General features: G+C 36.3%; 1 protein-coding gene across 1 annotated transcript in view; it reads right to left on the bottom strand.

The window, feature by feature from the left end:
• Positions 1-12,227, bottom strand: part of celsr1b (cadherin EGF LAG seven-pass G-type receptor 1b) — a 53,490-nt gene that overhangs the window by 22,387 nt on the left and 18,876 nt on the right. The window contains exons 3-6 of the mRNA XM_067436328.1: positions 11,610-11,832; positions 10,193-10,308; positions 6,314-6,402; positions 1,899-2,056 (exon numbers count right to left, since the gene is read on the bottom strand). Coding sequence (XP_067292429.1) covers positions 1,899-2,056; positions 6,314-6,402; positions 10,193-10,308; positions 11,610-11,832 — 586 coding nt within the window. The remainder of the gene's footprint in view (positions 1-1,898; positions 2,057-6,313; positions 6,403-10,192; positions 10,309-11,609; positions 11,833-12,227) is intronic.

The raw sequence follows: 12,227 nt of genomic DNA on the forward strand, positions 1-12,227 counted from the left end.
CACTCACACTCACACTCACACTCACACTCACACTCACACTCACACTCACACACACACGTTTTTGCAATATTTGACAGAAGTAAATTGCTTTTAATGCCCTTAGCCTTTTTTCATTTAAAATAGATATTTATCCATCCAGGATTATATCATGCCAACATCTGGCAGAAATGATCACATCCATCTTAATCTATCATTCATGGAAAGGCTATCAGATTATGGAAATAATCTTGTATTTTCCAAGGAGGGTTTGCAAGACAGAAAGAACCATTAGAACATAAAAAGTGCAGAGCTAGGAGTGTTTACATGGTTTTTTTTTCTTCATTCAGAACATCATTAAGTTTTATTTGAGTGTGTATCTGTTTTATTGTCGCCAGATATGCGGTGGTTGTGTATTACAGCATCTGGGCTTCACATTGTAGCAGACTGTAGTGCATTTAATCTACAATTCATATTGTGACCCATGAATCTGTAGGTTTATGGGTCAGCACTTACTGCAAGCATATGGTCTGACCCTAGCAGTTGCATTTCAGAGGCTTTACGGACCATATCTCCACTTATCTCCGATGGAGCTCCACCATCTCTTACTTCTCTGTTCTCCTCACAATTAGCTTACAATGGCAAATCCCAGCCGCAGATAAGCCGGGAGTGTGTTTCCATTGTAAAGCCCATAAAACTTGTTTGACATGAGACAGAGTGCAGATTGATGGAGATTAGGGGAAAAATGGAGTGTAACAGGAGAAGCAGAATGCTGTGTAATCTGCTGTAATGATCAGCTATTCAACACCCGTCGGTGGTTTGCATGCCTTCGTGTACTCAAGTTCCTCTGTCCCGTCATACTCTCCCTTTCAGCACACAATATCATGCCCTGAGGACTTTAGATGGTGGAAACATGAATGAATGTGGGAGACAGAGGAAGTGTGAGAAGGAGAGATTCAAGGAGGGATCACAACAAACATGAAAACTCTACATGAAATCACAGCTCCTTGAAACTGTTTTGTGGCTTATGCAACCTATATTACTTCTGCAATGTCACATATTTCCAAAAAAACAGCATGTTAAACAAGAATGTAGGTATTGGCCAGACTAGGTTTTCTATTTCAAAAGGAAATACGTCACCACAGAAAATAAATCTGCACTCAACCTGCATATATATGTATATATTCAGTGGCTTTTTTCTGCCTCACAAATTTTTTTTTTTAAAGATAATAGCGACTTTTTATCCCACAATTTTGACTTTTTTCCCCCTCACAACTATGGATTTACATTGTGGAGTCACAAATGCAAGGTATAATGTCATAATTGCGAGATATAAACTAGAAAATATGACTTTTTTTGCAAATGTGAGTTTATATCTCTTAGTTCTGACTATATAATTCACAATTGTAACTTTACATCATACAATTCTGAGAAAAAAAGTAAGAATTGGGAGATAAAAAGTCGCAATGACCTTTTTTATTGGAAACAAAAAATGTTTTTGGAAATTAAGCTTTTATAGCAATAATAATCTAAAAATAAAAGAATATTTTTTAAATAATGTATTAATATATACGTCGAATAATTGACGACGGGTCGTTGAATTATTAGAAAAAGAATGCACACCCGAGGAGGTGATGTGGTCACGACGCGAAGCGAATATATAAAGGGATATTTACAGGGATTCATCCGGTTTTTGTACTTAAATCGCTATTGTGAGTGGGACTTTCTTCCGCGTCTCATCCAACGGCTCTTTTGCTAGTTCCTCTTTTGCTAGCACATATATATATGTGTGTGTGTGTGTGTAGGTGTGTTTAATTTTCTTCTTTTCCTTGTTGAATATCCTGATTCACTAAATATGCCACACTCTGGGAGTAAAATGGGTTGTAAAAGCAGTTCCATCTTGACTTTAAGAAAACACTTACTTCTTTTGGCCTGTTTGGGTACCACGGGCCGCACAGCTGTAGTTCCCAATCTGTCCTCCGAAACGCACAGCCATGGCCACATCACAGTCGTCAACGGCAACCACTGCAACCTTTTCCTCAGAGGGGCCATGAGGGATGCCAAGACGGCCTATATTGGGCTTGAATAAAAATTTAATTGTAATACAAAGTTAATTTGTGGGCTCCAACAGTATTGAAATTCAAGAGATCACATATTATTTGATTTTACAGCCAGAAAGCAAAAAAAGTACACTTCTAGTATGTCTAAAGTAAATATGTTACATTTACAGTATTGCTATTTTTCATAGTATAAGTGGTTTTCTTAATACAATAAAATACATAAATGCTTTTATATTTAATGAATGGGGATCCCTTGCAAGTACATCTGTAATTTAAAAACCCATCATCTAATTTAATGAAGATCACACATCTCAATAAACCGTTGTCTTAAATCCTGGAATAGAATTCCAGAGTTTGTGGATCGGAGCATCTTTTCCATTCACACCTTTGTGAATCTAGATGTAATAGGTCTTGTTTGTCTGTAATCGCTATCACACAGCATGAGATGACTGTTTGCCACTCTGACATTCTGGCCTTCTCAGCTCATCTAATTGGATTATGCCAACGAGATGCTGGCACAGAGGAGATACCAGACAAAGAGAGTACATCAGTTCATGTAAAACCTCCCCAGAGACCCAAACGGTTTCCACAAAACAGAAAAAAAAGTATTATCATCTGGCAACACCCTTCCCCCATGCAAGAGGTTTTTTTTTTAAATTTCTCAGCTCATTAAAATTGATTTTGTGGTGCGTATGATGTGCTGAGCTGATCTTTGATGTCTGCCCTGTGGTGTTAAAAAATGTCCAAGCGACATTTGATGTGATGTGAACATCACTCGCTCCTGAAGACAGTTCATTAGAGCGCTGCTTTCCCCATTCAAGCTGTCTATCTAGTTATCTGTGTAGCCTTTTCTAAAATGTAAGATAGAGAAAACAGAGTAACATTTCTAAAGTATGTGTCTATGTAACCAGAACAATAACGATGATAAATTTGCTGCAAATTATTGGACTGGTAAACTGGTCAACAAGAAAATCCATGAATGGGAGAATTCCTACACTCTGACGCAAGTGTCATGGAATAAATCCAACCGTTCATTGCCTAAAGCTGACTGCTCCGTCAACAGCACTCAATTAGCTTTAAAAATGGTGTGAAAACCTGGTGAAAAAAACAGTTTGAGACACCTTTAACAGACCAAATACCATTCACATATCATGTTTCTACTGCTATTGAAGTGGACGTACGTCTCTATTACAGTTTTTATCAGGTGCACGCCAATCTGTAAGAAAAACACATGACGAAATGAAAACTGATTCAGGATCAGAGTGTTGACGACCTTTAGATAGTCGCTCATAATAAGGATCTGCTTCCATTGTAATGCCTAATGAATCCAACGACGAAAATGAACTCAATGACAAGCTCAATGACAAGCTCAATGCCCTCAGGAACACACATGCACACAAATCCCGACAAGGGCTATTAACCTCCAACCTTGTAACTCATCAGCCTTTTTGTCTCAAAGTTCAAAACAATGGTTCATGGATTCCGGGGGCCTAAACGTGAGTTTTTTTTCTTTCCAAATGTGCTATTCAGTTAAAAAACCCCCTCATAAAATCAAATATCCTCATAAAATCAAATTCCGTTTCAGGAAAACAAATGTATTATAAGTCAGAAAAGGTTAAGCAACAATATGTTCTGGTTGGGGTCAGTGAAAACCTAAAGCCACTGTACTACGTCAAAAACAATTTAAAAACCGATATGTATTTAATGATTATTTTAAATCATATGAGGACAATAAAACAAACGTCCTCTGATTATCACGCTTTAAATGTCCTCCGCATACAAAATATGTATAAATGCAATGAATTTTTTAAATGCTAAGCTTTTATTACTGGTGTACAAAGTGTAGAAATACTCTGATGCCGATTGATTTTGTTTTCTTTTCATACATTTTTCTACCATGAGCATTTACCAAGGTCCAATTTAACTCAAACATTTAACCCAATTCTTTTTTATTTCTATTCATCAACAAATCCTCTAAAAATGTATCATGGTTTCCACAAAAATATTAAGCAGCACAACTGTTTTCAACATAATAAGAAATGTTTCTTGAGCAGCAAATCAGCATATAAGAATGTTTTCTGAAAGATTATGCGATACTAAAGACTGGAGTAATGATGCAGAAAATAGATATATTAAAATGTATTGTGTTGATACAATAAATACAACCTTGGTGAGAGAACCATTAAAAATCCTACCCCCAAAACATTTCCATCATCAAAGGATTGTTTGTAAAAATCGCAGGAGGCAGTCACTAGCCGAGACACTTTAAAATGAAGAGACCTAACACTTCAAAGCATCACTGCATCAGCTGTGCCCTGTTGTGTTTGCTTATTATTTCTCAAGGTAAATATCTGAAAGTGTCTTCAAAGACAACTCGAGTCTATAGACAAAATAACACATAGGTTGAACTTTGAAAAGAGTAGATAAGTTGGGTCAAATAGAAGTGATTTACATAGTTCTTGGTGTGGCAGACAATTCAACCAAATCTGGTTAGAAACGTACGGACATCAAAATAGAAACAGATGTCGGTATGAAAGCGATAGTTCACCCAAAAATTTAAATTCTGTCATCATTTACTTACCCTCATGTTGTTCCAAACCTGTATGAGTTTCTTTCTTTTGCCTAACCCAAAAGACGATATTAGGAAGAATGTTCTTAACCAAGCAGATAGAACAACCATTCACTACCATAGTATTTTTCCTCCCTACTATGGTAGTCAATGGTTGTTCTATCTGCTTAGTTACAAACCGTATTCCAAATATCTTCTTTTGTGTTCAGCAAAAGAAAGAAACTCATACAGGTTTGGAACAATATGAGGGGGTGAGAAAATGCTGACAGAATTTTCATTTTTTGGTGAACTATCCCTTTAAGGGTCATCACAAACTCTCTTATCTCAAGTATTTTACCAGAGTTTACTTCACCACAATCTTATCATATGGTAGGGTTATCTTTCATGGTTTTATTTTTGGCATTCTGGAGATTTACAATAATATGCCGGGTGTTTTTATGTTCATGTGCAGCAGAGAAAAACGTGTGCCATCTGGCGCTTTTAGAAACTCGTCATTGTAGTCCCAGATTAACTCAACAGGGGGTCTGCTATTGTCTGCATTCCTGATCAGTCTATATTGAACTTGGACTTGTTCAATGACAGGGTTAAGGGGGAGATATAACCACAGTGGAGCAAGCACTACATACGCATGGGGGGAAAGGGGCGTTGAATCTAAATAGACGGCTTTAGGATCTGATAAATGGTGCTCCAATCCAATAATATAACACTCACTAACTTGCATGCAATATATTTAGTGAGATTTCAAACTTGGCCTTTCATCTGTTTAGTGCAACTTGAGTTGAGGTTAAAAAAGTAAGACATTTTGGTCCATCAAATAGAGAAACATTGTATGTTGCTTAAGGGACGAATGTTGCTTTTTGAAGAGATTTCAGTGGGATTCTCTAAAGCTTCATTATGATTCAATCCAGGAATACTGAGACAGACTTTTAAAGTAAGGCAGCATGTAAATAAGGTTACTAAGGTCACTTAGGAACATAAGAAGGGGTTAATGAGAGCTTAATGCATTCAAGCAGAACTAATTGCTTGTGAGCAATTAACTACAATATGTTGAGGTAATCAGCAACAAACAAAACTACTTGAGAACTACTTGCTTCAAAACATGAAGAACAAGAATTGCATACCTTATTAAATAATACTAGCACTATGGGTTACAAAACACCCTTAAAAACAAGACGCGGTGTAATAAGACACCCAGGTAAAAGAGAAGACACAACTAGCTTTTGGCTGTGAAACATAACACATGCGTGTTACACATGCACCAAACATCATGAAAGCTGCATTTCAGTGATGAATGAAATACGAGGGTCTAAAAACTGAACAAGATAAAAGACGTAGAAATACAAGATGTTTCTTTTGACCGGAGTTCTTAGACGACGCTGTGAACTTTGATACAGCCAGAGATGCCGCTGATATCATGTGTCTCCTTTCATGAAATATGGACACAGAGGCAATGATCTCATCAAGAAACACGCGACTTTTAAGACTTTGACTTTCTCTGGCAAAAGACCAAAACATTCATGAACTACAAGTAATTCTTCGTAAAACCATTCTTGCATTGCACAATCAATGCAATTATGTACTTAATAATTTAAGAATGATGTAAACAGCAATTCATCTTGCTAATGCCTCATGAATTAAGTCCATTGACTTTCCAAACATGAACTACATTGACCGCCCATTCTCATTGTGCGCAGTACAAATGACTTACCTTGTTGTAGTAATGTAGATGTACTGTGTGCCATTGTCCATTGCTAACCCCACCAGCTACAAATGGAGTCACTGTGGTTTTCGATTCTCCTAAACAGAAATAACAGGGAAGATTAAACCATTTTTTTTTCATAAATTCTGCTAGTGTTAAAGGGTTAGTTCACTAAAAAATGAAATTGGTGTCATTAATCACTCACCCTAATGTTGTTCCACACCCCTAAGACCTCCGTTCATCTTCAGAACACATTTTAAGATATTTTATATTTAGTCCGAGAGCGTATGCAAGTGTAGGCACACTATACTGTCCATGTCCAGAAAGGCAATAAAAACATCATCAAAGTAGTCCATATGTGACATCATTTGGTTAATTAGAATCTCTTGAAGCATCGAACATACATTTTGGTCCAAAAATAACAAAAACCACAACTTTATTCAGCATTGTCTTCTCTACCTTGTTTGTGTTCAGTCCTCAAATAAAGATTCAAACGGTTGTGAATCATCATATTGATTCATGATTCAGATCGCGTGCCAAACTGCTGAAATCACGTGACATTGGCGATCCCAATCATTGATCGATTCACTGATTCATAACCATTTGAATCTTTATTTGACTATTGAACACAAACGCGAAAAAGAAGACAATGCTGAATAAAGTAGTTTTTTTTGTTATTTTTGGACCAAAATGTATGTTCGATGCTTCAAGAGATTCTAATTAACCAACTGATGTCACATGGACTACTGTGATGATGTTTTTATTCCCTTTCTGGACATGGACAGTATAGTGTGCATACACTTAGATATGCTCTCGGACTAAATATAAAATATCTTAAACTGTGTTCCGAAGATGAACGGAGGTCTTAGGGTGAGTCATTAATGACATAAATTTCATTTTTGGGTGAACTAACCGTTTAATTACACATTACACTATATATATATATATATATATATATATATATATATATATATATATATATATATATAGTGTAATTAAACGGTTAGTATATATATTTACACAATACAATACAATACAATTCCCAAATAACTCAATCCAATCTAACAAAATGAATCCAAAGGACCTTGAGTATTTTAATATGTGTGGCATTTTTTCCAGTCTAGTGGACAAAACAAGTAAATCATTATCAAGGAGATAATGGCATGTGAGGACCTCCCATGACAGCACTTTTCCTCAGTGCGTACACTGCTAAATATCTTGGTTGTTTATATCTCTCTCTAACTTAATTAAGTTGAGTGATGGCTAGTAAGCTGGGATGGACCTTTGACCTCTAAAGGTTCATCATTTACCAGAAGCACTGTGTTGTTTGATGTTTTACATTCCAGGACAGTGGAGGAAATGCCTTTCACTGTCTTTATTCTCAGCTCATGTAGACGGGTGACCCTCGGTGTTGCGGTAAGACGTAACAAGCATCTGCTCATACTAGGAAACTCTAGAGATGAATTCCACTATCTTGTTTCCTTTGGAAACAATTCTGACCTGTTAAAAAGACGGGACACGGTATTTCACGCACATTTGACTAGACAGTAACTGTTGTTGATGTGTGAGCTTTAACAAAACAAAGGAACAGGTAGACAGAGGAAGTGTGTTTTAATGCTCTTTGGCCACCTGCTTCCTTTGGCACAGCTCTGGATGCACAAATACGCACTAATGTTGGAGATTTGACATTGAAAAAAGTAGATGAGTATCCAGTACTCTTAGGCTTTGTTGAGATACAAACTGACAAGCAGTTATTAGTCTGTAGTTTCAGCAACAAAAAACAAAACAAAACAAAAGAATTCTACAAACTCGATTCAATAGAAAAAAATATGTATTTTAATATTTGATAAAACATTTTTTTAAATATATAAAGGTAACATAATTCTCGATTGAAAACCAGTTAGTTGTTTGAGCAACAAAACAAATTTTTACAAACTCGATCGAATAGCAGTTAGTTCCTTGTAAAAAACAGTTAGTAGCTTGTAAATTGAGCAAAACAAAACAAAACAAAACAAAATCATTTACAAACTCAGTTCAATAGGAAAAAAAAGTAGTTTAATATCTGATCATTTAAAAAAAATATGTGTAGATAACATTATTTACAAAGAATAAAAAAAAATGCATTGGGTACTTTGATTAAACAAAACCATTGGGTACTGTTTTTAAAACAAAAACAAAAAAACATTAAAATATACATTTAAAATAAATTTTATATTAAAACTAAATAAATTCTCTTGGAGGGAAAAAATTCTCTTTGGGAGTCATTGAATGTAGAGCTGCAACTAACGATTATTTTTTCTGTCGACTAATCTAACGATTATTTTTTCGATTAGTCGACTAATCTAACGATTAATTTTTTACCCTTTGAAATTTTTCCAAATTCTGTGGCACCCCCTCACATAAGTTACGCTAGAGGTGTAACAGTACAGACTGCTCACAGTTCACTTTGTATCACGGTTTTAGGTTCACGTTTCAGTACAGTTCGGTATTTGCTATGTTCAGGGGAAAAAGGACTACTGTCAAATGAAAATAAAGAAAATAAGAACAGATCACTTAAATAGAAGCAGCAGCACAAATAAATACTATTGAGCAAAGATGAGAACAAAATAAACAATGCTTTTCAGGATTTTCAGGTAGGTCTAACATTAGTTTTTAGGTAGAGAAATGGAATGAAGTAATCAAAAGTAAAATAACCACACATTTAACTGTTTAAAATTAAAAAATAATCCTTATTAAACTTACAAAAGCTATTCAGTCAGGAGCAGTGAGTGGTGTCTTTATCTTTTGTTTGACATTAAACAGACAGCAGTGAAGGCTACTGCCCCTTTAAGACCCACGGATAGTCGTCGTATTTTCTGTATAAAGTTCACTTAAGGCATAGAGTAGGCTATGACATTTTGACATACTTTTTGTGAGTTTGTCCGTTTAAGCACAGGATTTGAAAGATAACTCAATATTTGCACGCTTTGGGACGAGTGCACAAAGACAGATCTTCTCATTCGCGTCTCCTGGCTACACGGGGGTGATGACGGTGAAAATGACTGCTAATATTCGGACGTACAGCAGCACTCGCATGCGTTTTATAAAGTTTACAAAGAGAGACCGTTTTGCCCACGTTTTTCTTTTATTATCGCTGTTGTTGTAGTCTACCTGAGGAGTCAGCACGTGTATCCATCGACAGAAACATACATACAGCATTATTTTCAAGTTACAACCCATATTAAAGATGCGTCATCAGATGCGAGATGAACCGAAGTGTAAGTGCGTCCCCGCAACTTTTGCTCGGGATCCCGGTTGGGAAACACTGGTCTGTATTGATTGACACCGCGCTGGTTTGTTTAGAATTATATGAGCGCCGTGACCGCGCGCTGCCGCGTGATGAAGGCTTGTCGCAACTCTGTTATTCAACTGCTCTGGTTTTAAAAGCTATGTCATACTAAATGCGCCAAAATGCAATAAAACTTGTTTTACGGTCGAATGCAACGCGTGTGTGTGTGTGTGAGTAGACGCGCAAAAGGACGGAGAGAGAACTTAAGGAAATGCAGCTAAACGAATATGCGTGCGTCTTTTAAATAGCGTAAAAATGAATGAATGACGAATGTGGTGGCCGTTATTGATTATGTGGCAGTCCGCCACAAATTAGTCTATGTGTGGGAAACACTGTTTGGCCTCTGTTTAAAGTATTCCCATACTTTTGATATTCGCGGTCTAGGTTTTTGTGATAGAACCAGGAGCAGAAGCCAACATTACGCGAGATGAACGTCTGACACGACGCGTCGACGCATTTCACGAACGTCGACGTATTTCCGTAGTCGACGTCATCGATGACGTCGACGCGTCGTTGCAGCACTAATTGAATGGTGTTATTAGAGATGAAAGCCAACTTACCAGCAGAGAAAGTCAGCTGGATTTGTTCTTCGACAATTTCAATCGCTATGAAATCATGCCTTTCATTAAACCTGCCATTATACAGCAGCAGGGCATTTCTCTCCCTGGTAGCAAACCTATGAAATAAAAAAAAATCAGAACCTTAATGCATCATAATTAGCTTGTTCAATTCAAACCTTAATGCATAACAATTAGCTTGTTCAATTTAAAGTTTAAAGTAAGATCCACAGGCTCTTCAAAAAGTTTCTTAAAGTAGGTTTAACTTATTTAATTTTTTACACCAGCTTTATCATATTTTCATTAGACATTCTATTTGAATGAATATTCATTTCTGGTCCATATATCAAAAGCCCAGGAACATCCAAAGATCGACCACAACAAAAACGTGCATGCTTGACAGAGGAATAAAAAAAGATAGGGAGTGGAGGAAAAGGAAGTGATAAAAGCTGCCAAGAGACACAGCTAGAGGTAATGACGCTGCAATGGACGGGGGAAACTGATACTCTGATGTTTGCCAACCTCTGGTATCTCAGTTGGCCCTGTGGTGAGGGCACCTGGGATTTTTGCAGGGAGAGGTGTCAGATAGCACATGGCAAAGGGGCAGACTCACAGGAAGTTTGAACAAAGATGCCTCACCGCACGTGGCATATCCTGTTTTCGAGTTTGGCATGAAAAGAACTTGTGATTGGAATGCATCAGTGCCTAATTTGTTGGATCGGTTACATGGTAATTAATAAATGCTATAATGGGAAAGTGAGGAGACGTGGTAGAGGTTAAACAGGTGTTTACCCTTAGAACATTTTCCCAGGACACAACTGCACAAGATTTGCACGCATATCAGGTGTAATTAACTAAACGTGACATTAAATACATTTAAAAATAAGGAAATATGTCAAAATAATAAAAACTTAACTGAAAGCAATGATCTAAAACTAAAATGTAAAATAAATTTGAATACCGGTATAGTATTAAAATTGAAATGTGCTATTATTATAATCTGATTAATTTATTATTACAAATAACACATCTTTAAAAACACTACATTTACACTTTATTATACGATTTGTTAAATATATATGTTTAATTATTTATATTAATAACATTTATTTTATGTATTATTTATTCTAAGATTTTTTAATTATTACAAATATTATTTTATTAATAATATGTATAATTTTGTTGTTTATTATAGAAAGTATTTTATTGAAAAATATTTGATGTGCTATTAATTATTTAAAATATTATGTTATTTAATACATTTATCATTGTATTATTTATTATATTATCTTTTTATTTTGACAGTATTTAACAGTCATAGAAATAATGACAACCCTTGGCTAATAGACATTGCTGGCTAGAGATGTGCATGGATGGATGGGTGAGTGGATGCAGTGATAGATGGCGAGGGTTTACTGACATGAAGGAGAGGGTGAAGTGGAATCTCTGCCTCAGGCCTCTAAAGGTGACGAAGGACTGGCCGGGGAAGCTGCGTGTGGTCATCTCACAATAGGGCTTCTCGTACTCGCCGTCAGGACACTGGCAGAGGAAACCCCCCACCAGCAGGTCCACACACCTGCCTCCGTTCTTACACACACCTGGGACACAGCGGCCTGAGCGCGTGTTCACCTCACAGCGCTCTCCTGAAAAGAAAATACCTCAGAAACATTACTACAGCAAACTACTTTTTATGTTTTACTGAAGAAAATATGAGTGGTGTCAAAGTTGATTGTCAAGACTCTATAGGTTTTTGTTGCCAAGGTGTTGCTGTGTGAACATAAGTCTGTCAATGTGACAGGTGAAAATAGCAAAAATTCTTTGTTGAATTTCAGCCTTAAAATTATTTGTGAAGTTGCATTTTCATTGTGATAGAACAGAAGAACCATTTTGGGTTTCAGTGATCCTTTCAGTGATCAGTTCTTAAAAGAAGCATTTTTTTTCTTAGTGTTAAGAACCTTTTCCCACAATAAACCTTTTGCACATTAAAAAGATTTCATTGATGTAAAAGGTTCTTCATGGAACCATAGATGCCAATGAA

This window comes from Pseudorasbora parva, chromosome 25 (genome assembly GCF_024679245.1).
Source record: "Pseudorasbora parva isolate DD20220531a chromosome 25, ASM2467924v1, whole genome shotgun sequence".
In the NCBI taxonomy this organism is placed as follows: Eukaryota; Metazoa; Chordata; class Actinopteri; order Cypriniformes; family Gobionidae; genus Pseudorasbora; species Pseudorasbora parva.